We start from the raw sequence: 27,284 nt of genomic DNA on the forward strand, positions 1-27,284 counted from the left end.
TAAGAGTACTCACAGAAGGTACAGAACTAAGTTTTGAAATTCCAAGATTTGTTACAAATCCAAGATGATCAAGAAATCAGAAGAACTGGCAATCCCACCCTGGGCTGCACTAATTGATCTAAAGGGCTCCAACACTGGTGTGTGGTCACAGATTCCCAAGACTCACTCAGCAAGGTCAGCTTCCCTTAGCTCCCATTCATCATTATACTCCAGGCCTCCTAACTTGCAGTCTTAGTGGTAATATTGCCTCTTTTACAATTAAAACTGCTCTTCTCTTCATCACCATGAAAAGATAAATATCAGGTGAGGAGAGAGAAACTTGAGAAAAACAATTTACTTAACAATAACCTCAAAATGGAATATTCCCTAGTGCTAGTCTGAAGTATACCAAGTTTCCAAGATTACAAGCTTAAGAAGTTGATCTTAATTGGAACCACCAATGGCTATTAGATGTTCATCTTCTCTTCAATGAGTTCATGTGATTCCATTTGTTCAGCAAAGATCATTGAGTATCTATAACATGTGGAACACTGTAGTAGGCTCTGGGGATATAGCAAGAATCAAAATGATACAAATTCCTGCCCTCCTGGAGCCCAAACACTAATGGTAGAAGGGACCAGGTCATAATTTCCAACTTTATCAATGTTTCCAGGACCTGACTATACTAAAGAACAAATTTTTTTCTTCTGGATTACTATATATTCATTCCTATGGCTTTTCAAGAGCCAAAGGATGAATGTTAGAATAGGAGATCAACATCACTAGAAATTCTGCTCAATGTCCCATTACCATAAGAATTTTCTAGGTCTTGTGGAAGCAATAGATTTAACCACAAAATATAATACCTCTGCTCTCACCATGTTTTCTATTACCAGGCATGCTAGTCTCAGACCCCTTTCCCAGTATACCTTCCTCTGGCCACTTCTTCAATGGGGTGTCCTCAACTCTCTTCTTTTTCTTTTTTTTTCGGTACACGGGCCTCTCACTGTTGTGGCCTCTCCCGTTGTGGAGCACACCGGATGCACAGGCCCAGCGGCCATGGCTCACGGGCCCAGTCACTCAGCGGCACGTGGGATCTTCCCGGACCAGGGCACGACCCCTGTCCCCTGCATTGGCAGGCGGACTTTTAACCACTGCGCCACCAGGGAAGCCCTCAACTCTCTTCTAGGTTCACACCTTCCCTTGGGTTTATTCATGACCTTACCCCAAGGCCATCTTTAAACTGATGACTCCCAAATTCATACCTAGATTCCAATCAACTTTCCTGCATTCCCAACATATGTTTCTTATTCTCTAATGGAATATAAACAATGACCAAATCACATCATGTCCAGAAAATTTCAACTTCTTTTATGTCTCCAGTTTTCTCCTTTTGCTCTGTTTGAGTTAAGGGTATCACCATTCAGCTAGTTCAAAACCTGGGGGCCATCTTGGAATCTTCCTTCCTCTTAACCTCTTACATGCACTCAGTGAGCGTGTTCTATTCAATCGACCTCCTCCATGCCTCTTGTATCCATTCCTTTCCCCCACCCCACACTCCCTTACTACAGGATCTCTGACTTAGACATTATACCAGCCTCTTAACTGGTTCCACTACCTCTAGCATTGCCCTCCTTATAAACACAAATCACATCACCTCATCTGCCTGCTTCAGACCCTTCAGTGATTTACCTAACATCTACAGAATGAATTTCAAACTCCTTAAGCAAAGCACATGATGTTCATCACAATTTAGCTCTAGTTTACTACATTCCAGGCTTATGTCCTGTCACCTATTCCATGTTTCCTAATTCAGCATTCCAGAGCAGTCAGCACGTCTTTACCACACTGTAGTTCTCCTTCTTCCTGCCTCTTTATACAGAGTCTTCTCTCTGCCTGTAGCAGGCCTTTGTCTGCCAAACTGACCTCCTTAAAGATAGCCATGTCTTCTCCTCTGGGAGGCATTCTTCGGTTTCTCTAGGCTAAATTTCAGCTCCTGCTTGGTGCTCTCATAATGTCTTGTGATATCGCACCACATTTATTATAATTGTTTATTAATTTATCTACCCTGGGAAACTGTAGGATAAGTGAAGGTAGGAATCTTTTTTATGCCTCTGGTATCTAGGTGAAAGGTCAGTAAACTGTTTCTGTAAAGGGCTGGATAGTAAATATTTTTGGCCTTGTACAACTTGTTACAGCTATTTAATTCTTGCCACTGTAGCATGAAAGCAGCCATTGGCAATACATAAACATATAGGTGTGCGTGTGTGTTTCCCAATAAAACTTTGTTGATAAAAGTAGGCAGCAGGCTGGATGTGGCCCATGGCCATAGGTTGCCAACCTCTGATCTGGTCCAGTGCCTGGAGTACCGTAGGCACTCATTTAAGACTTCCTAAAGGAATGGGTGGATAGGACTTCACAGTTAACAAATATTTTCACAAGTGTGAATTTATTTGATCCATTTCATATATAAGCAAAAGGGAGGGTTAGAGGCATTAAAGGTTTTCCTAATGTTGTGCAGTTTCTAAGGGCTGAGGTTGGGACTTGAGCCTATGTCTTCTGATTCCAAATCCCTGGTTCTTTCCATTAGGAGAAAGGCCAAGATTCACAGTGGAGAAGGGTGAGGCAAATTGAAAAATGTACCTCTTATGAGGGAAATACCCCCATAAGGTAAGCCACCACTAACAATAGAGAAGACAGTGATAAATGGTCAGTAGCCATTTTAAGTTTTGTTTTATTTTTTATTATTCAGTGGTTAACTGTTAACATTCAAATGTTAAATCAAAAGATCTAAAGTAATTTCACTCCCATCTTAAAAACCTTATCTCCCAAAGCCTTCCTCTAGAACAAGGATCCACCACTGGAAAGATCATTGAACTTAGTCCCCAGCTCACAAACCTTATAAATCCCATGCCAAGATGTCTCCTAAGTAGATGACATTTTAATGATTACTACAGGGAGTTGGGAACTATTGCTTCATCCTCACTATCAGAGTAATTAATTTTCTTAACTACAGGCCAAATTCTGCCACGGGAGTCCAGTTGAGAAATTTCAGGCCCATAGGAAGTACATTAGCTCTTCAAAGTGATTAGGGTGCCATTTCAAATACACAAGCAAAGGAGCTATTAGGCTTCTGGCTTATTTCAAACAACTTGCAGCCCCTGTTTCTCAGGGGAAAAAAAAAAAAGAAAGAGAAAAAGGGAAAATAACAATTTGCTAAGGTTCTTTATTTTCCAGTAAAAACACCCATGGCCTGCAAGTCATTGGATATCAGGTATTGTGGCTGGGTGAGAGACCAAAGTGTACAGAAAAAGGGTGGAATGCCAGAAGGCAGCACAGAAAAACACAGCCTGCTCCAAAGCACCCCAGAGCTGAGCCTTCAGAGGCCTGATGGGAGGCAGAGCCTCACTAGCCATTGCTCTTGACCACAGAGAAGGGTGAGGGCTCATGGGCTTTCCAGTCCATCTCTGGCCATGTCTCACCAACCCCCCCACCACAAAATATCAGAAATGCTCACAATGCCATTTTAAAGACAGAGTGGATGAATTATTTCCTCACCATTGTTTCCTCATACAACCCCTATATTTCTAAGTCATCATCATTTGAGTTGCCTCTGACATGCTTTTGTAGAGTATTTATTTAACATCCATGAAGACCACAGAGAAGCTTTAAATATCAGTTTACTCTCACAAAATAGCCACAGCTCAACAGTTTCGCCTTTCAATGAGGCATTCAACTGGCATGCTTCCATGAGACTTGTCTATTCACCTTGGAATTCTATGAACAGCTGGACGATTTTCTTAGAGTCAATGCTCTCCTTCTAGCCTATTTTACAAAGTGCAAGTCTCCTCTAAGAATGTTTATTTGCATCTAAAATCTGCAGCAAATATATTCTTCCAAGGCTATTTTTGAAAATCAATGAATGACATTATTTTATGTCACCTCTAAAAGCCACCCATTTCTAAGACATTTTGACTTTCTCCAGACAATATATACCTACGTGGGGATTGAATGTTCTTTTATATCCTCCCCCCACCCACCATCAAACATTTGAGATTGTTTTGGCTTCCAAAATGCATGCCACAAAGTAAATCTGGATAACAAGTTCAATTTAGCTGAGGGAAAAATATTTTTGTATTTATCTTCTAAGTTTTCTGTAATTCTCATGTATTACTTTTATCCTGGAAATAAAAATGTGAGAAAAGACTTCAGCAATAGCTAGGATAGCTTACTTATAGGAACGGCAACAGGAATTCTAGAACTTGCAAAGGTCAGTGTCCATTCTAGGTGGATATGTAGCTGATAAAATTCTAGGAGTGTTTACACTAGGGATTTGAGGCATAGGGTAAGGCCCTACCAGCTCCAAATTATCTCACTTACCAGGCTTCCACGTGGCCAGTGTGCTGTTCTGCCTGGTAGGAAATTCTCACTGTGAGAACCATTCTGATAAGTTAGACAAGAAGAGAACTGTCCCTAGGAAACTGCTGTGATGAGAGGCTCTGGACAGGAAGCAGAGCAGGACCTGTGTCCTTCTCCAGTGTTCCCATTTCTGCCTAGAAGTCAAGTGGACCAGACTTTCTTATCAGCAAGCTACAACATTGAAGGTGAAAATAGTTGGATTTGAGAACAAGGGACAAGATTCAGATCAGGTTGATGGAGAGTTGGTGACAGTACAGAATTAGGCAGGGGAATTCACACAGGGACTGGGCAACACATGGAGGTGTCACGTGGTTTGTCAAACATGTAAAAACAGCCTCACTGGGACTAGGGGAAACTGGCCGAGTCAGGCCAGTATAGAAACTCAGGTTTTGGCAAAAGATTCTGTGGTGGGGTAAAGAATTTTCTGGAAGCCAGGAAATTTGGCAACCCAGTCTCTGCAATTCTTCCTATATTTATTTCATTAGAAATAATTTTATATTTCTCTCACTATAAAAATAATACATGTTGATATCTGATGCTTAACTAGAACCAGCTATGTGCCAGGTACTGTGCTAGACTCTTTAAAAGGATTATTCCTTTACTCCTCACCACAGAAATAGGTTGTATTATGATCCCTGTTTTGCAGATGGGAAGGAAGCTTAGAGTTAGGCCAGTTCTAAGTTACATGCCCAGTAAGTGGCAGGGCCAAGGCTCACATTCAATTCTGCTTAACTCCAAAGTCTATTCTCTTTACTGGTTCTCTTAACCTCAATGTCTCTTTCTATCCCATTGTTAGGAGAGAAAAAGAAACACACAAAGAAAAAAAAAACTTTCATTGTTCAACAACTCTAAGAAAGAAATATTAACATCTCAGCAAATAACTTTACAGTCTTTTCTAGATGCACAACTTTCCCACATATTTATACTTATACTCTCCTTAAATATATAAAATATTGTATCCCTGACTTTATTTAACTTAATACAAGCATTTCCCTAATTAAGAAAACAATTAGCTGTGAACCACATTTTATGAAGCTGATATGATGTACCATGTTCTATATAACCTTCCCCTATCACTGAACACTTAGGTTGTTTCCAAGTTTCCACCAGTGAAAATAGTAAAATTTTATCTGCATAAACTGCCCTCATCCCCCAGCATTACTTAGGATAGGGTCCTAGCAATTAAGATGATTGGCTCAAAAGGCATGAAGATTGGAAAGGTTTTCATTCTTGAGCTATATTACATATATGGCTTCATACCATGCTGGTTGGAACATCCCCACCAGCAGATCTAGAGGGCTTGATTCAATTCACACCTGACAAAATGGGGTTTATTTTATTTCATTAGTCTTCTATACCCTCATCTTCATCTTCCTCTTTCCCCTGTCTGCATTTCAAAACAGAGAAAAAAGTACACCCTTCTAAACACTGCCTCCTTTTGCTTTTTAACTTGCTACCAGAGGAACTATTTTTACTATTACTCAGCACTGAAACCACAGACTTATTCCCATGGCTGACTGGATAAGGGGGATAAAGAAATGAGAGAAATAAAAATTGTATGGAATTTTCCTTTGAAAAGTCTCAGGATTTGGACCATTGCTTTCCATTTTATGTTCATCACTCCAAACCAACTACAACTCCCATGTGACCTCTTAGGTTTTTTTTCTCCTTCTATCTCGTTCACCCTGCACTCTATTGTCAGACTACTCTTTCATAAACACAGAGCACATCATGCAAATGTCCAGCAGATAAAGTCTCAATGGTCCTCTATTTCTTATATAACCTCTTTGCCTGGCTCTCAACCTCCAACCACTACCCATCAGCAAGCAACCCTTATCTTTCTAGGTCTTCCTTCCCATTAACTTCATCTTCACTTTGCCTGCCTGCCTGCCTGTCCAAAGAAGCAGGCTGAAGGAACATGCATTCGACACTTATATTTTAACAGAGATAGAACTTGCCATTTATATGATGATTCAGAGCTGTCACAGGACCTTCCAGTCCTTATCACTGTAATGTCAGTTGGTGAAAGTGCCTATTAATAAAGGTTTCTGGCTGATGGCATTTTGAGATGATAGTGTATTCTGAATTCCTGGTCTCAATCTATCACAGCAGAAGCACATACTTCACCTTGAGTTTGATCGAGAATGAGGACTCTGGACTCTGAGACTATTCAGTCTGTGCAGCTATTGTGTAATCTTATGCTTAATATAATCACAGTCCTTTAAAAATTCTGGCTTTTGTGGACAGCACTTGCATCCACCTTCTAGCCCAACTGTGCTGTATTAAGCTTTCTCAGCTGGTAGTTGCTCTGCTTTCAAGGGAATGTTTAACTCAGAGCTTTGCAAAAATGGACTTCTATTCTGTTGGCTATAGAGTACAACGCAGGTCAAGTGGAATTTTTGGCACTTCATTACATTCCCTGACCCTTACTAAACAAACTTCAAAATATATATATATTTGCAGCAATTTGGAATAAACACTGCATACAAGTGTTGATGGTAGATTTTCTGAAGAACTACCAAATGCATCAAGACTAAGGAAAACATTCTAATGATTCTTTCAAAGATGAATACATTTAAATTCTCGTTAAACAATCTTCTTATTTAGCCTTCTCAAGCTTTGATGACATGCCACGATTGGCTGTTTATCAAAAACTTAACAAGAAATGCTTAACAAGATATAATCATGTGCACACACTTCTGCATAATTAAACCCCGTTTATAAATCATTGCAGGGTGGAATATGGTCACACCACTCAAGAAAGGCGGGTGGCTAGCAAATAACACTTTTTTCTCCATCTGTAATGAAAAATCTTATCATGTGAATGCTGTGAAGGTGACATAATCATCTGATCTTAAATCTTAGTTAAAAACATCTATTTCCATCTCAACTGAAAGTTCTAACAAAATTAGGAAATTAATTTAGATATAAGAAACATGATCAGGCACTAATTGTTAATACTGGGATTGTTGGCATGAAGGTGGAAGATTCTCTTCCTTTGAAGGTTTTTAATTGGATAGATTCTCATCTGTGTGTGTTTTTTTCAGAGTTGGATTTAGCTGATTCTCAGTTTCTTCATTTTATAGCTGTTCTTTCAGTTGGAAAAAAAAGGAATAATTGAGACTGAGTAATGGATATTTCTCAAGATCTCTGAGACTAGGTATTGCATAGCATTAAAGAGTACACTTTTCCATTTGTTTTATGACTTTGTCCAGTTAAAGTTACTGAGATAAGCACTCCAGTATTTACTTGTAACTTGAAACCCGTTTCATGGTGTGTCTGGATCCTAAGGAAAAAGAATTAACATTTGAGGAATGCTTACCTTGTGCCAGGCTTTTTATATGCATTATCTCATTTAATTCTCATAACCACAAGATACGGTTGATATTATTTAATCTGATTTTATGTGCTTGAGATCATAAAGGGAGTATAAAGTATAGAACAAGAATTTGACTCTAGCTTTCTCTCTTTATTTCTTTGAAGCCCAAGATCCTTTCACTTAACCACACTGGGTTTCCCACTGAAGCCAGTAATGTGGAGGTGACAAAAAGGGGCATTCTAACAATAAGGGATGTTCTGAACTTTGACATAGGTTCCCCTGTGGGAGTAAAATAAGTAAGAAGCAAATATGATGAATTAGATTGAAACATGTTCCCTAACGCAGTGCCCGGTGAGGTGAATTATGGACTATCCATACCATGGAATACTATGCCATGAAATGGAAAGCTGTCCATGAGTTGCAAAACAGTAGAAGAACAATATGTGCAGAATAATATACTCTAATGCAATAAACAATCATACAGAGGTATGTTTGCATGTCCTTAGGAACAGGTCTGGAAGGGTAGATAAAAAAATGTTAGTTGCTTCTGCTCAGCAGAAGCAGGCTAAGAGTGACTAGTAGGCAAATTTGACTTACATGTACGACAGTTGCTTAAATTTTTTGTGTGTGCAATTCTGCACATTACATTTACAATGAAAAATCATGTAGTGGATTAGTTGAATAATCTGTAGGAATGACTGAACCTAAGGCATGGGTGATTAAAGAGATTTAATCTCACAAAAGCAAAACTGCCCAATCTATTTGAAACTCTGTCAGGCTTCAACATTACTATATGCATATGGTGAAAGCTACAACCTCATCACTTGTATTGCACTCTGCATTATCTGAAGAAGGTGTTAACAGAAGGCAAATGAGGAACAGTCATTTCAAACTTAATGTGTCCAGAATGAAGTTCTCCAGTCGGCTCTTCCTATGCAACCCGTTCCACCTCCAGTTTTACCCATCCGTGCCGCACTACCATTTCTCCACTTGCCCAAACCCAAACCCTAACAGGCACACTTAATTTCTCTTTTCCCTTCCCCACTGCACCCCAACCATCAGCAAATCCAATCTGACCCATCAGCAAAATACCTCTTTAAGGCCTCCACTGAAGTCACCATTACTTCTTGCCTGCACTACTATGGTCTCCTCTGTATAAGTTTCCCTGCTTTCACTTTTGCAAATCATTCTCCACCTGTCAGCCAGGGTGATCTTGTATATCCCTCAATTTAGCACTCTTTATGGCTCTTCACTGTATTTAGAATGGAATTCCACTCTCTCACTGTGGCCCACAAGAACCTATGTGATCTTACACTGGTCCAACATCTATGACCTCAACTCCACCACCATGCCCCTTGTCCATTAGGCTCTAGCCCGCCTGGCCTGTTTTCTGCTTTGCAAATACATCAAGCTCTGTGCGGCCTCTGGGTCTTTACACTGTCTTTTTTTTCTGCCAGAAATACTCTTCTTTTAGCTGTTTACATGGATGGCACCTTATCAATCTGAATCAATGTCTTACAGACGAAGGAATTGGATATCAGAGAGTTTAAGTAACTTATTTGTGGTCCTCACTCTTGGTACGTGGTGAGGCTAGGTTTTGAACTCATGTCTGAATCATTTCAGGCTCTTGCCATTATACTAAATAACAAAGTAAACCCAGCCCATCCCAGGGCTCTGGCTACAGTTCTGACAATCAATCAGCAAACATCTACTTGTTGAAAAGCCAGAAAAAAGAAATTATTTTAAAAGTTCCTTTTGTAGGTTCCCCTTCCTACCTCTAGTACATTCCCCAGCTTCCGCAGGAAGACGTAGATCAGCTGGAGAGGGAAATCTGAGATTGATGCATCTCTTGTATTAGAGATTTGAAATTAAATATTGCTCATCTGGGAAATGAGACTATGACAGAACAACCAGAAACTTTGCAACTTACTTAGTTAGGTGTCCAAAGAGGACTTTCATGGTGTCACGATTGGGTGGAGGGAGTTTTTGTACAAGAGACTTTATAGTTTCAATTCTTGTGTTATTGTCTTGCTTTTCTGAAAAAAAAAAAAAGAAATTAAAAAGGAAGGTTAGAAAAGAATGAGATTTCTTAGGTGCATGAGGGAATTTTCTTAGGAGAATTTTGGACTAAGTCTGAGCAACTTAAAGTTCTAATTAGCAGCCAAAGGGAATAGTTACACTTTAAATCAGTATCATGAAATTTCTTTATTTTGACTCTGAATTAGATCATGGGAAAATGAAAGCAGCAACAGTGTGGCTCTGACACGATCTTCTTATTAAGATCAGGTATTACATCAGTTTTCATAAGTGCTTTACTATTTTACAAGTTGTGGCAGGGTAAATAATGGCCTTCCAAAGATGTCCCTGTCCTAATCTCTGGAACCTGTGAATGTTACCTTCCATGGAAAAAGTGACTTTGCAAATGTGATTAAATTAGGGATTCTGAGATGGGGAGATTATTCTGGATTATCTGGGAGGCCCAATGTAATCACAAAGGTGGCTAAGAGGGAAGCAGGAGGGTCAAGGTCGGAGACAGAGGGGATATGACAATGAAAACGAAAGGAGATTTGGCTATGTGCTAAAGGACCATGGGCCAAGGAGTAAAGACAGCCTCTAAAACCCAGAAAAGCTGAGGAAAGAGAGCCTCCAGAAGGGACGCAGGCCTGCCAGCACCTTGATTTTTGCCCAGTGAAACTGACTTCACACTTCTGGCCTTCAGGAATGTAAGATAATAAATTCTAATGGTTTGAAGCCACTGAGTTTGTGACAATTTGTTACAGCAACAATATAAAACAAACACACAAGGACATACATTCTGATTCAATTACCAATATTCTATTATTTTGCTTGATTTTGTGGAGAAGTAAAGAATTTTTAAAATTAGTTCTATGTTATCTTTTCTCCCTAATACATTTTGCTTTTGCTGTAAAACAAAAAAGTGCAAATAAATTTGAAAGCATAATACTTATTCATATACGTTTTATTTTTTAATTTGTATTTTTTATTGATTTTTAATTTTTTGGTCATATACATTTAAAAAAATAGGAAGTTGCTCAAAACTACATACCACATTTGTTGTTTTCCTTCATTTTGTTTCTTTTTGCCTTTCTGGGCATGGGTGGCATAAGAACTGAGTTACTTGGTACACTAGAGAATTTATCTTACCACAGTTTTAACCAGGGCCCAGAATTATAATTACTTCTCAAACTTAAACTCTTTAGATACACTGACTCAGGTGCCTTTCCTTTCTATACTTTAACTTCTAGCACAGATCTCCTGATGATTCTAAAGAGGCCACTGCTGGAAAAGATGATAGATAAGAGAATAATATGTAAGGCACCCACCCACGCAATATCCATTCTCTTCTTCTTTAGCTAGACAATCCCACTGTTGAAGGGATGGCCACATCCTTCATCCTAGCTTCCTTGCTTGGCAGCTGGAATGACCGTATGACAGAGTCCAGCCAATGAGAAGGCAAAGTGTTATGTGGGACTTCCGGGGAGGCTGAGTGCAGGAGGCTAATTTATCTTTGTGGTCCTTTGGCCTTTCTGCTCCTAAGAACGTAGGTGGCATGGTTGTGCCATGAGATGACCTTGAGAACTGAGGCTATGCAGAGTGGGACACACAGTATAAAGAGCTTCCCTGAATCTGTGGAGCAGTCAGACCAGTCCTGCACTGTTGGTGTCTGAGTTTCTTTAACATAATAAGTCCTTGTGTACTGAAGACTTTGAAGGTGGGTCTCTGATACTAAACCAAACGTACTTCCTAATACAGTGTGCTTCCAAAAGCCCAGTTCATAATCACCTGTTATTAGGTATATAAACTTTATACAGTGGAGCAAGAAAGAGTTAGAATAGAAACTGGTAGGGTGTCTTGTTTCCCTTTTTTTTTTAATACACTCTTGCAAAAGAAACTTTTTATAAGGAATTACAGGAAAATATCCTGCAGAAGATAGTATTTGGCTAAAGTAGGGTGGGGGCAGTCTTCCTAGTAGAACTCTGCTTGGAAGCGTTTCTTCTTCTTCCTGAAACCACAGAGGCCTATAAATAATGCCTCCCACAGTCTGAGCTTTCAAAACTGCACATATTCTTAGAAGAGCTCCCGCATAATATGGATTGGACAACTGCAAATGAAAGAGACAAAGGGGAGAGAAAAAGAGAGAGAAAAACAGAAAAGCCAGTTGCAACATCACAGCAGACAGCAGATCTAACCTTTCTGCCAAAGGGTAGAAAGCCACCTTGTAGCTTAATGATGGTAAGACAATGTGATGCTTCACAGGACCAGTTGGAGCCTATAGGATATGAGAAACTCAGAAAAAGAAGGAAAACAAAGTCAATAAAGATGAGAGTAAAATTGGTACAGTATGTTCAGGACAGAGCACTTAAGGATACTTGGATACCTTGTATCTAGTCATCTGAAGCTAATGCAACACACCAATGATCATATACATAAACATGTACATATACATACATTTATATATTTATGAGATGGGTACATTCTGCATAGTTTGGCATGATGCTACTAGTTTAATTTACCTAAGGGTCTGCTGAACTACTTGATTCAAGCAATTAAGATGAAATTAGGAGAGGTGAGGAAGGGAGAGGAGGGAAAGGAAGGAGAGGACACCTTTCTAATTTCACTGAAGTCTCTGGCCGTGGTTATGATTAGGTCAATGTCAGAGTCTCCAAAAAAGGGATCTGTTGGCATTGAGGACTATAGGAGTAGTGGCCATAATCTAAGCCTGACAGACAATAAATGGAGAGTGGTCTAAATGGCTATATCCAGCAAACCTCAGTTTTAGGGAAATATGTCCCAGTCAGGGTAGGTTTAAGAAAGGCTGGCATTGCTTAATTGGAAAAACTTGAATGTGCAAGGTCACTGCCATGGTGCCTGGGCAGGAATTAAAACTTTAGTTTGTCTGTTTAACCACTAGGTAAAAGAATTATGACCTTCCCTAGACAAAGTCCCTCTTCTATGTTCCATTGTACTTAGGATATTCTATGTAGATAACATTCTGCATGATATTTTCATGGCTTGAATGTCTTTCAATTTTTCCTATTAAACTGAGAATTTTCCCATAAATGGAGGAGCTCTTATACTGGTATATAGTGGGTTAAATGAATAAAGAAAGAATTAGTGAACAAAGGAAAGACATGAACACAGATTGGAACAGACAGACCTTGGTTTGAATTCTGTAACAACTTTTTATTAGCTGTGTGGTCTTGGACAAGTTTCTTATTTTCTTTGAAAAATGTCTGAGGCCAATTTTATGGATTGAACAAGATAGTACGTAATGAACCTAACAATGACTAGTAAAAAGTAGGTAATCCATAAATGTTCACCACACCCGCCACCTTTTTTGAGGCCCATGCTGGGTATGGTTCACCTTTTATCTTCAGCAGTGAGCATACTACCTGGTTGCAGTGAGCGTTCAAAATGTAGTTTCTAATAATTGAGCTGAGTTGGTGCCAGTTGGTGATGATACACTTGCTATGGTAGCCTGACATTTTATAACACACTAAATAACTTGTGGTGGGCGGAGAGACTGTTGATCTGATGGATGAGCAGCTCAGTTCCATGCAATAATTCTTATAAGAGTACATGGTGGTTCCCATATCTGCTTGTAAGAAACATCCTACACGAAGGACACTTTATGGAAATATTTTTCTCTCTTCCTCTGCTTTCACACATAATTGAGGAATTGGAATGAATGGTGGTATATGTATATACCATATACATATGGTACATACATTTGTGGCTGAGTTACACTTAAGTAGTGGAGGGGGTACTGGACAATGGCTTAGAGAGGGCTGAAATATTATCAAGGAGGAACAATTTATCGTTCTTACAATATAATCAGAACAAAATCTTTGAAAAGGTTATAGGAAAGCAGTGGTTTCCCCTTCTAATCAATACCATACCCACTCTTCCATAGCTTGTAAAATCAGGAAATAACACAAACACTTCTAAGTAGAGGAACATCTAAAAATACAATTGGATACATTAAAATCAAAATGACACCTTTTCTGATCTCGTTTATTGATGTGTCATATTAGGAGCTGGAATCAGCATACATAATACGGCAGTGGTTAATGAGCTAAGATTCAGACACAGTTTACTAAAGATGCGTCAACTGTCTTCAACTGATTCAGTGAGCATCTGAAAGACAGCGTTTTCTATTAATATTTCTCCTTCAGCATACGGTTTCTCATTCTTGTGAAGTATGGAGAGTTTTGAGAAGACTTTGAGATATCTCTGACTCTTTTACATTATGTCTAAAAGGGGGGAAATGAACCTTTTCTACATGGAGAATTAGACAACCTCTTAGGTAAACTGTATAGTAAGAGACTTGTACAAAATCTTGCCAGTAATTAAAAAAAAACTCCATGATTCTTTCCCTTTTCACTCACATTTGCTCCTACCTTCATTCCCTTATGATTTATTTTTGTATCTACTCTATGTTCTCTAATACGTCCATTTTAGTTCCCACCCAGATCCCAATAGCCTCTCCAATCTCTGAGCTGTGAACCCACACTGCATACAAAATCTTTCTGTAGTGCTTCATTCTTGCTACCCAATAGTAGCAAAAATGTCTACGTAAAAATATGCATAGTGTACATGTACATATTGAAATAGTAAACTGTTTTTTACTAATGCCTATTCCTCACTCACCTGGCCCCATATTCTCAAACTACCTCAAACTCTTTTGTAAATGAACTTCTTCAAAAACAACTGCAGGCCAGTTAGAGAAGTAACAGCTCCTACACGATGTGAAATAGCCTTTAATGTTATGGTAAGGACGTAGCTTTATAGTTTTCCTCTGATTCATGGTTTTGAGGACACATTTTTAAAAATATGGTTTATGATGCATTTGCATTTATCTGCATGAAATGTTGCTACTAAAAAAGGACATTTACAACCGAATGCCTTTTTTTGCAGAGATAAGAGAAAGTTATACAACGATGGAAAGAGTTCTGTGCAGTGCAAAACCCTGGACCTGATGACCCCTGGACACTTTTCCGGCCTTATCATCTATGCATTTATTATTCTTAACTTATTTATAGTCACATGTTAAATCATATTTCAAAATTAATTCTGCTTTGTTATATAGGTTCACCCAGGGGAAGAAAAGACCAGATTCTCCCAGTAACCAATGTATCAGTAGTACTATTCTTTCTATTTGTCTGTACTTCTTAAAGGACAACTGTACCCCTTTGTTTTGAGGAGGTCAGAAATATCACAGCTGTTCTGCTTCTGAAAGTTACTCTGGAATGTATAGTGCATCCTGTATGAAAAAATGGTAGTCACTTATACGTCAGGGCTATATTTGGAAGAAAGCAGTTTAGTTTCTATTCACTTTCTATTCTTTGTATCATCACCATTTCAGAATTCAGTTAGAGACTGTCCCGGCTTACAGGAGGAATGATTATCTTCAGAGAACATTTTATTTTTTTTAGTGTACCATACAACTGGATGCAAATCTTTGAGGACATGATTTTTAATTATAAAATTTGAATTGGGTGTTGAGGAATCATCGAAGGCATGACAACAATCGCTTGATGACTTTCTTTAAATAATTTACAATGACTTCAGGGAGGAACACTGCAGGGGAGGGGAGCAAATTGAAGACTTACAAATGGATACAAATAGAGGCTTTAAATCCCTGTTATAAATTAAGAGAAGTGGTATATCATGAAGGAGTCTGAAAGAACTAAGTTAGAATTCTTGCTCTGCAGTTATGATTTGGGACAAGTTGCTTGAATTTCGATGCTTCCAGTTCCTTATTTAAACACACACACGCACAACCCATTTGTAGAATTAAATGTTTCAATGTACATAAATGCACATATTATAAGTGGTTATTGAATGTAAGCACCCTTCCCATTAAAATCTTTCTTTTGAATCATCCTATCTGCCCTGACACATGATTGTTCAGAATTCAAGGCCATTTCCCAAATCATATGAAGCCATAAATACTTAGAATGCTGTCCATTATGAAAGAGTGTTTGGTTCTAATTCATAAGTAGACATAGTGTATTATAAATAGATGTGCCATTGCATCATAAAAAGGAAGAACAATGGACTCAGGCTAACATGGAGTTTGCAATTTGCAATTTTTCAAGATTCTGCTCCCCTTGCCCCCTCCAAACTGAAGAGCCATTTTTTATTATTTATTTAAAAGGAAGACACATTCTTAATGTCTGCAGTTACCTGGTAAGTTTGATTTTAGGTGCTGATAATCTATGTCAAGGCAGTTCAACTTGAGAACACAGGGAAGGAAAGATGCAGCCGGAACTGAATCTACTTTCTCTAGTAGGGATCACCTGCATATTAGATCTAATCCCCTCACTGGTACACCAGATTTCTGTTGTATTCTTTGTTTCTACTTCCAGGAGATATTAATGTGCTGTCTGATTTTTGAACAATTTTTCCCTTTTAGGAAGAATTTAAAAAATAACTCTCCATAGCTAATAAATGTCAGTAACAAAAATTCTCTGGCCAACTGATTGATATAAGTCCATGGATTCCTCAACCTGTGAGGAAAGTTTCAGCATCCTGGCCAGTTTAGCATCATTTCTGGAGGGCATTCCTGGTCCTTGTGCAGGCGGAGCTAGGCCATCTACAGCATGCTGTTAGGGGCAAACTTAGTTTTGTTAAGGCCAACTTCTGTTTCTTTTCACCTCTACTCCTAGTCTCTGGCAATACCAATTAGAAAATTATTGAAAAGAAAAAAATACCTTTTTGTTAAATAATTTTTAGAGTACTAAACATATATATGTACACACGGTTGAAGAAAAAAATGTTTATTAAGACCAACATGCAGCGTGTGGCAAACACAAAGTTGATCCCTATCTACTGTCATTTTACAGCCTAGAAGGGCGGATAAGATACAAAATATGTCCCAGAGATGTTTAAACTTAAGACATATCACTATATAGTTATCAGTGGAGTTTGTATCTTTCTTTTGACTGAAGGAATCCTCTAAGATAATTGTTAAACTCAAAATGCTTCTTGGGTGTTAGTTCATTATACCAAAAAATTCAAAATAATTGGGAAATGCAATTAATACCAAGTCACAAATGTAAAATTTTTTCTAATCGATTTCTGAAGGTCTTCGAATCATTATTCTTAACTTCTTTGTACGTCCCCAAATACATTCAAGAAAGTAATTTAATCACCTTTTCTTTTTCATGTAACTGTATCTATGTTATCATAGGGATTTCTGGTGTATTGACCTCACACTGAGGGCAAGTTTGGAAAACGTATTCAAGTTTTAGGCTCTAAGTAACTTTTAATAACTTGTATTATTGCTTTGGTGCAATCAATTTGGGGATGATAACATTTTCTAAAATTCACCAACCTGGAACTGTCTCTTAAAACAAATTTCCTCAGTTTTGCAGGAATGCCGCTCTTTGTCTGAATCAAAGTATAAGGTAGTGGCAGCAATCTTCACAGGAAAAGCATGATCGTAGTATCCTCCCTAAAATTTCTTGTTTTCAAAGTAATTTTGCAAGTGTCATGGTGGCCAAGTACATTTCTGTAACTTACAAATGATACTAATTCATCCTCAGGTGAGAGTGTGTGCTGAGAAAATAAAGCTCACTAGTTTATTTAGTTCTCCTTTGAGAATTTTCTTTAAACTATATTTATCCATGCATATCTGGTTTTACAAGGCTTTAAAAAAACAGGCTTATCGTTTTGAGACATTTGACATCTTTCTAACCATAAACCAGTAATTCTTCTCAAATACTCAAGTAGCTGTTTACATTAAGCATTATCTTTGTACGTTTTCATGAGGGTGGCAATCCTAGAAATACTTTTCTAGATTTAAAGTTTTAATGTGTCTACCTCTTTCCACTGGTAGACAAATTAAGTTTATAGGGGATTAAAAAAAATCACACTTGAAAACAACTAGGATCTGTCACACAATTAAGAAAAACGTGAACGAAGAAATATTTTCCCCCGTCTTGTAGGTTAAAAATATTTTTTGAAGAAGCGTATTCAACTTTATCCGTAACTATTCATTTGGAACAAAACACCTCTCAAGAGGAGATAGTGGTTAGTATGAGGTGAACTGTTTCTCCAGCCAGTTCATTCGACATGGCTGCACAGTGACATTGAGAGCAGGGGAGAGTTTATAGCACAAGCATCAAACTCCTTTAAGAAATGGGGAATAAAATAATTGTATGATTCATCTTTTTTTTTTTTTTTAATTGTGAGAGTATTGTAAAAGAAGAAAGACAGGCAACATATGGTAACTTTAGTCAGCATTTCTGAACTGGGAATGATAAACACCTCTGCCTGGCTCTGGCATTTATCAGGACTGAGATATTATTACCACATAGAGTCACAGCATGGTTACTGTTATCATCGGAAAAAAGAGCCAGCTAATCTTAATGGTTTGTAAAGCCGTTACCTGCACTGGTCTGACATTTATCATGATCATTTTACCACATGGGTTCTACATAGCAAAGGTCTTTTATCTGGAAGGGACATCACTATGAATTATTATTTGCAGCTAGGTAGAAAATTGTATGTTGTAGATACCTTTTCTCATTATAAATCACATAGTCACATTTCACCATTTCCCCCAGAAATTTGCTGAGCCCAGGTTTTTTGCCACAGCTTGCTTTCCTCCCTCTCCCTCTCTCTCTTTCTTTATGGTTTCTTGAAATTATTAGCCACTTTTTTCATTAACATCCTTAACATAATCTTTGAAGAATCACATACATATGGACATACTTTCAGTAGAGTTCGGGGACTTTCCTCTACATCCTATAAAGGTACTGCACAGTCCTTTAGAAATTGAAGTTGATAAACTGTCCACTTTTTTTTTTTAATGCTTATTCTCTCTTCTGTCTTGGGGGCCAGAGTTTTCTCTGTTCTTGACCTTGTCAATGGAATATTTACCAGTAGATTAGACGAAATTTCTGATGCTTGATTTGAAATACTCAAAACACGTATGCCATTTGTTGCCTGAAATCCTTTGCTTGGAAATGTGTTCTCATAAGGAGTACGATGTAGTTTACTTTGTTCAATTGTGAGTTTTTCCAGATTCTGTTCCAGTAAGTTACAATGAAGTAGAAGGTTCTCCCAACAAATTTGTTTAAAAAGGAGCTTAGGTTCTATCCCTAACTATCTATGTCCTAAACGACATACATTAACATATAGAGAAGAAATAAGGATATTAAAAAGTACGATGTTTTGGAACCATGGGACCAAGACAGTAAAGTGAAATGCATTAATTTGACCATGGAAAATTAAAATGAAAAGCCCAAATTGTTTATCATGGGGAAGAAATGAACAAATACTCTCTTTTAAAAAGATTGAGACAACTAATCTTCTGAAGGAGATATTTATATATTTTCTTCTTTCTCAAGTGTTCCATTAGGAATAAACAAACCAGAAATTCTGCACTTTTATAATGAAGAGGGAGGAGAATTCTTTGCCATCTTTGCATTTAGGAAGAAATGTGCAAGAAGAATGTGACAATTTAAGCAAATCAAGATTGTTTCAAATGGATCACAAACAGGACTTTGTGGGATATTTTATACTAGCATGTGAAGCAGACAGTAAATTTGAAAGGAGGATTTTCTCAATGGTCTAGTTCTGATGTGTTTTCCTATCTCTTTGTGTGTTTAAAAGAGGTTTGGATGTGGTGTTGAATATTGCTTCGACTTTTTTGCAGATGAGTTCTGGAGAAATATCCGCACATGAAGGGAAGCTGATGTGCTGTAATGCTGACAGCAGCTGGGGGGATATGAATGAAGAAACCAGATTCCCAAGCCTGGATTTAGCAAAAATAAACACCTATCATTCCATTAAAAAATTGTGCCATTTTAAATGTTTACGGGCATTAATAGCAGACCTCTCTCCCTTTGAAAAAGCCAATATTTTCCTCAACTAATTCCATTCTTTGAGGGGGAGATAAAAACTTGAATTTGACATGCAGTATTTTGCAATAATCTACCGTAGTTTGCCAGTCTTCCTACATTTGATTCCACATTAATTTTTGTATTATTACAAATTTCCTCCAAAGGATACAATTTCTGTTTCAGAGATTTGTGAGGTGAACTTGCATAAATTTGGGGGCAGGGGGTGGAGTGGAAGATGTCATTTGTGAAACCAACCTGTACTTTCACTGCTCAGAAAGAGCTGTACACACTTTGGTTAGGTCATCTAAAATTTCATAGTAAAGAGGTGGTCTAATATTCTAACACACTGTCTTACCCATCGAATGAAAGACTGCACTGATTTCAAACAAACAGACAAATAAACAAACAAGCGAGCCCTTTTATTCTTTTTTTATTTCAGAATGACTCTTTCGTTCTAATTTAACATCATTCTGCCATTATTGTCCCCCCAAAACTGTAACATGGGAGCATTTACAATAATTAGTGAGGGGCTTTGGTGCCTGGGTTTTTTCTCCTTTTCTGGGGAACTGGGTGAATTGTTGAGTGCTAATGAAATTCGTAGACTTCTAGCAGTGGTTGAACCAGGCACGGTGCGGGCAGACGCATTGAGCTTCCCACTGTGCTGCAGTACAAGCCTCCCCGCTGTTATGTTTACCATAGTTTTAATGTCTGTGAAAAAAATTCCTGATGCAACCGAATTATGTTATGCCCTCTTGTTTATCTAACCCCACCCTACCCCCCGAATTTAGCAGATTCCTGTTGCCCCTGCCTGTGACAGAAAGCGCCTTCTCAACTTGGTGGCCATCTTACCACGTCAATTCTCGCCACCACAATCCAGCTGCTTTGCAGTTACGGCCGGAGGATCACACATGATCTATTTAGACTTTCCGGGAGGATAACACACACGCCTTGCTCTACTTATGCCACCTCATAACAGATATATCCCCTTCTCTACTGCATGTGAATTTCATCGGAGGTAATGTTAAAGCACCAAATGTAATCATCCGACATTGACAATACTAGCTTAAACTGCAAATGTACTTGGTGAAATGCACTGTCTTTAAAGAAATCTATCAAAAGACCTCAAACTATCACTGCAAACTAAATAATGTGCTCAAAGATGAAAACAACCAATCTGTGATTTGAGTTGATTTATTCTTTGTCCTTTTCTTAAAAATGGTTATCTTGAAGAAAATGACCATTCCATTACATTGTAAATTGACAAATACACCAAGTGTGATGTACAGTGAAGTTTTTAATGAATATTCATACAACTCTTTCAGTCCATTAACAGGACTTAAGACAAGGAGGATGCAACTCATTCCCATTTAGATAGTGGGGGGAAGGAGAATGCGGAATTAATAGCATAAACAGCACTTGGAAAAGTTTAACTTGAATGTATCAAACTCCAGGTGCCAGAGTTTGAAGAAAATAACCAATAATAGCCATTTTTAACATATTTGATGGGACTGATTATGCAATGTGCAACTCTAAATGGCTTATAGCACATTGTAGCATGGTTCCATCCCATTGGCTACAGTAGGGTGCAGGCAGATGGATGACAGTGACAGGGAGAGAAGTGCTTTTGCTTAGCCGTGCGTTAAGATGCCATCCAGAAGCTCTGTGCACTGCAGACACTTCATTAGGATGCCAGGATAATGGTAAACTACCACTCAGAGTGACACCCCATTTCCTGCTTACTGAGCGCTCCAACCTCGGCAGATGTCAACAATCTCACAGTGCTACAGAGCAGACCTAACTTTCCAGCCACTTTGACTCCAATTTTTTCCTCTTAACAGTGCCATACATTATGTGCAATATGTAATGGCAAACACCTCACTGAAAACAAAATCTGCCCAGTTCGTTATGACTGGAGTGCTTAATTTTTTTTTTCTTTTAAAAGATGAGGGACAGTGAGTTGGGTAAGAGAATATGTCCATTCACTATTTTAACCTCAAAATGTCTTGCTAAGATTTCCATTTGCTAATCAGTTCAAAGTGTTAATTGTGTGGTGAACTCTGATTAATAGTAGTTAAACTCTGATGACAAGGGATATGTTTCCTCTAATTAATGTCCGTTTCAAAGGTAAGTGATTGTGGAATTCTTTTGTTAAAGATTTTAGACTCAGTTTTGGTATGGTTCTTAGTTGTCTGGCAAGAAAAGGCTGACTTCAGCATCTGGATGATATTTCCTCTGCAAATGTATAACTTGAGGCCATTTGCACACCTCCTTACCCGCAATTCAAGCCAATAGAAACTCTTTTTTCCTATGGTGTAAAGTCCAAAATTCTTTTTATAAAGAACCAAGGTGTGTTTTTTTTAGACAATGAAAAAAAATCCCCCAAATGGAAAAATAATATTTTGAAATCGATCATTACGATAAATGATTGATTTACATTTTGTTATACTAAGCATCTTCTTAGAAGCTCAAAGGGCCTTCCTTGCAAATGACAAGACTAAAAATAAACATCCTCCTCTCAGGTCTGTTACCATTTCCAGGTATAGACGCAAATGTAAAGAAGAAGTCATAGACAGAGGTCACACTCCAAGGGAGAATTTGAATGCAGACTTTCAATGTGATGTCCTTGATGCAAATCTTGACCTTTGGTTTAAAAATGGCATCTGGTTGGCAACACCTAACCACCTCTTGGAACTTGTCACTAAATATGCTTGAAGACAAAGAAAAAAGACTAGAATTCTTAAACAGGGACTCACAGGCAACGTGGTGACAAAAAGTTAATAGTAATTTCCTTCAAGACAGATGGAATTTAACTGGAAAGTGCCAGCACAAGTGGGACCACTTGTGCTATTGAACTATTGAACCAGAGAGCCTGCCTTTCTCAGAGCAGATAGAAACATCCTTCTCTTTCTTTCTTCAACTGTCTGATTTCAGAATCAAAGACTCAAGGTCTGTGCCAACCAAAAACTCTCTTTCCTCAGCTGATAGTGTTGAGTACTGTGAATAGTATAGTTTCCTTCTTCCCTTCCTCACCTGTCCTCTGCCCTTCTAACTATGGATGAAGACTTCTCTTTTGCCTGCAACAATTTAGAGATAGCAATTTCCACAAAATAACTAAGGAGATTGAGAATGGAAGGCAGAATAATAGTAATAACAATAACAATAATAATAATAATTGAGAGTGGAAGGCAGATCATGGCGCATATCACCATAGGAATTGTAGTCCCATATGTAAAATGTAGGAGGGAGGTGGAGACTGGCAAAATTCTATTAGGAACACATTCTTGGAATTCTAATGTTGTATGTCTTTCATCTTTTAGAATGCCAGTGAGTTAAGAAACATGGTGGGAGAAATATCATCAGGATAGTAGGGCCACAAGTCAGTAAGTGTGCAAGAAAAGAATAAACATAAGAGCTGTGATTATCAATTTGTCAACTGGATGGTACTCCAGGACAAAGACTAGGCTAAAACTAAAGCAGAGGGTGAAAGGCAAAATGCAATGTGCACAGAATGTTGCATGCATTTCCACCTTTTTTTTTTTTTTTTCTTTTGCAGTAGGCGGGCCTCTCACTGTTGTGGCCTCTCCCGTTGTGGAGCACAGGCTCCAGACGCGCAGGCTCAGCGGCCATGGCTCACAGGCCCAGCCACTCCGCGGCATCTGGGATCCTCCCGGACCGGGGCACGAACCTGTGACCCCTGCATCGGCAGGCAGACTCTCAACCACTGCGCCACCAGGGAAGCCCCATTTCCACCTTTTGAGATGAGTAAACATAACAAAATTTCCAACAACGCATGACCTATGAAAAAACTCATTTCAGGTAAGAGAACAATGCTCAGAAATGCAGAACTCTCACAATGACCATGAAACAACTAGGAAACTACTTAGTATTTTCAACTGAATTTTGTATATCAAGGAGTCTAATCAAAAGGATCAGCAAGCCATAGGGAGAGAACTGGATAAGATGAAAACATACTAGGATGAGATGATAAGGAGATAGATGGTGAGGAAAGACAGTGTGAAATCTAAAAATGCAAAACAAAATTAAATTTTACATTAAAGGCCAAACTGTCACTGTAGAAAAATTAGGTCAGTGAAATGGATGACAAACTAGAGAAGCTTCCCCAGAATGTGGAAACAAAAAATGATAGGAAGAAATGTTGGAAGTCAGAGAATTGAGAGATTATCTACAACTTGTAAGTGTACTTGAGGAAGAAACCAGAACATTTGAAAAATATTCAATAATCAAAGACAAAATTAAACAAAATGTCTGTGAGTGAAAAAACCTCTCTCTTTAAAAATGACAGCTAGGTTCTAAGAAAACATCATTGGGTAGATATATTATTTTCATATAGTCTGGCAAAACTTTGTAATGATGAAGATCAAGCACTATCCTACAATTATTAGAACAAAAATAAAACTAAGTTAAGTAGTCATGCAGGCTTTCCTAAGACTTATCTCACTAAATTCTGAAGTAAAAGCAGTATCTGTTGTTCAGAGGGAAAACTGTGGTCTTCAAACTGTGTGCATACTTCAATCATCTTTTTCATGTTAGGATAACAGAAAGACATGCTCATCTATGCAAAGATTATAATAGCACTGCTTTCTTGAAAAGTTTACTTGAAGGTTTATTATGTAAGTCCTACTGACTAATGAATCAAAATTTAGAACTCAAGAATAGAGACACTATAAATGAAACTAAGTATCTTTTTATACTTATTTGGACCCCAAATTCAGAAGGCTCCATTGAATTATTTCTCTCTGGCTTCCATTTCATTCTCAGTACCAGGAAATGATTTTCTTGGGCTCCACCCTTCATAGTTCAGGTGAAAGCTCTAATGACCATTTAAAACAGTGACTGATGCTATTCAGTTCTTGCATTTGCTAGCAAACACCATTATCAGAACATTGCACTGGAGAGTTACTAAAGTTTTCCCTTCACAAAAATCAAAGCTTCAGAGAACAGCAGAATGTTTACTCCTGAATCTTTAGTAAACAATAATAACTGTATTGAAAAAACTGAATCTTTAGTAAACATCCTTTATATCTATAATAACTGTATAACTCCTGAATCTTTAGTAAACATCCTTTATATCTATAATAACTGTACTGAAAAAACTGAATTGGGGGACAATTAAAGTGATAAAGACTGGACAATTAAGCAATGATAAGTATTATATACAAATTATCCTATGTTGCATATGTTTTAAAAAGTCCAGGGGAAAAAATGCAGAACAAACAGGTCAAAAGGAAATATCTATAAAATACAATGATGAAATTCAGAGTAATTTTAATTTTTTTCTTTTTACTTTTCTGTTCAAGTTAGTTTCAATAAATATTTATTATTTTTGTAATCTGTTAAAAGAGACAACTTTAAATTATACAATTGCTTAGATACCATATAATTCTAGCTTTGCTAAACAGCTAATTAAAAAGACTGTAGAAAAATATACCAAAATATTAACCATGATAAGTTATCTTTGAATAACAGGAATATAGATCACTTTCTTCCCCATTTTAAATGCATTTTACAAATTTTCTATAATGAGTATGTGCTATCTTGATAACTAAAATAATTCTCTGTGTTTGGTACAGAACCTTTAGTTGTTCTAAGCCATAGAAAAATATACTGTTTTCACAGATCAAACCATTTCTAGGAAAATAATATACTGGACTTTCCTCTAGGTTTTTCTGTTGCAGTTAATCTTTTATTTAGTGACTAAATTCTAGAATCAAGAAAGCAAGGTTGGAATTTGATACTTTCTTTTCATGGACGAAAATACTGGGTATAGGGTACTTGCAGGGAGAGTACAGAAAATGTAAAATGCCACAGGATTATATATTTGCAACTTGAAGAAAGACCCAGGGTGATGCAGTGCAATATATGTAAATATATTCTAGTTCCACATTCTGATTTCTGATTCTTCCTCAATCAAATCTTTTCTTAGGGAGTTACATCACCTATTGGACTGAACCTCTGAAGCGTGGGAAATAAAACCTATCAACACAACACTAGTTCAAGGATAAGACTTAATGGTGATATTTCTAAGTAAAAAATAGACTGCTATAGAGCTTACATTGAAACACACATTTTATTCCTACCTATCCCTTTAAGTCATATCAATTTCTCTTCTCTTTTGGAAACTACATTCGTTAAAGCTTTCTCTACTAGTCGCGAAAAGTTGAGAAATGAGGTCATATCCAGGTAATTTAAACCCTTAAACTTTACTTTTGTCTCAATTTTTCTGTACATGTTAGATGCCCAATTAATACATGTTGATTAAATTATCCAGATAACTGACTTGGTTCTTCAGTTCACCTTGCATGCATAGTGAGCTGAGAAATTATTCTTCAGAGTTGGCATCAGTAGTTAGCTCCTAGTTTTACCAAGCAGAAACACAAGGAACCAAAAGTTAAATATTCTGAATGCAGAAGTTGTTAGACAATCAAAAATTAAATTTTTGATTTAAATTCTTTTCAAAATTGGGGTTAGATTTGAATGCACAACTAATATGGGATGGTAGGAAGTCAGTATATCTGGGATATTTAAGAGAGCCCCCTGTTGGTTAATCTTAGAAATGTCTTCTGATTCCTTTCTGTCCTCCAGATGGCCAGATATATTTAAGCATATGTAATTGGCCATGTGTTTAAAAGTAAATTGGGATGGTGGCAAAGTCAGCCCCTAGATTTGATTAATATCATTTTCAAAATAAAACATTTTTCAAAAAAAATCTATTAATTCTCTCTCTTAAGGTATATAAAAAGGCAATATCGGCCTCCAACAAATAGCTAGAAATATAAGCAATATGGAGAATGTTTTAAACAGAATTAGACTAAAAAGTATACTTGGGCACATTACAGTGGGATTCCTTAAAGAGGTTGGAAGTGATTGCTATAGTAAGGGACTGGTGCTTTGCAAAGGCTCTTCTGTTCTTTCTAAAACCAATTTCAGGCTGAATTTAAAAAAGAGAATAAAGTTATTTTCTCATATAATCAAGCAATGGCCCTTTTCACCGGTAGACATCTTCCAGGACTTTAAAAATTAAAAAAAAAAAAACAATAAAGGATGCAAATGTTATTCTTTTCTAGCTAACATAATTTTTTTTTTTAAGTAAACATCAGCTCCTCAAGGGAGATTTCGATTTGAAGACTGTTTATTATATCATTTGAATAGGACTAGACCTGGCCTTTTGACTTTGAACCACTACCAAATTTCAGGCTGTGAGGAAATTGTTCTACATTTCCTGACAAATTGAGTTAAGCAGACATTAAGTGGGCTTTAAGAAAACAAATGGCCATCTTTATCACAGGTGGACACTGATGGCTTAATGGGGCCTGGGCTGATTGTATCACTTCTAATGGCTTGACGGGAAGCATTAGGGTTTTTGCATAAAGAACTGGCATTGCGAACCCTGCTAACACAGACCTGTCAAGCGCTCTGTATCCCTTTGTGCACGGAAGCAGATGTTTGTATGTATACTATGAACTGGCATTAGAGCAAGCGACAGATGCCTGTATGAATGCCAGGTTTGTGAATTTTTACAGCAGGAGCATGTTCTGAGGAAGTGCAGCTCTGCCCTCTATCATAGGTAATTCCCAGTGGAACTTGCTAAATCCCAGCTATGTTTTCATTATTTGGCTTTCCTAGCAACTGGATGAATGTGTCTATCCTGAAAATGCAAGATGAGAGCCCTA

General features: G+C 37.7%; 1 protein-coding gene across 2 annotated transcripts in view; it reads right to left on the reverse strand.

Annotated features, from left to right (window-relative positions):
• Positions 1-27,284, reverse strand: part of ARHGAP15 (Rho GTPase activating protein 15) — a 618,549-nt gene that overhangs the window by 50,095 nt on the left and 541,170 nt on the right. For both annotated transcript variants that reach the window (XM_081242631.1, XM_081242630.1), the window contains exon 13: positions 9,648-9,753. In XM_081242631.1, coding sequence (XP_081098757.1) covers positions 9,648-9,753 — 106 coding nt within the window. The remainder of the gene's footprint in view (positions 1-9,647; positions 9,754-27,284) is intronic.

Source organism: Mesoplodon bidens, assembly GCF_964165515.1.
Source record: "Mesoplodon bidens genome assembly, chromosome: 8".
In the NCBI taxonomy this organism is placed as follows: domain Eukaryota; kingdom Metazoa; phylum Chordata; class Mammalia; order Artiodactyla; family Ziphiidae; genus Mesoplodon; species Mesoplodon bidens.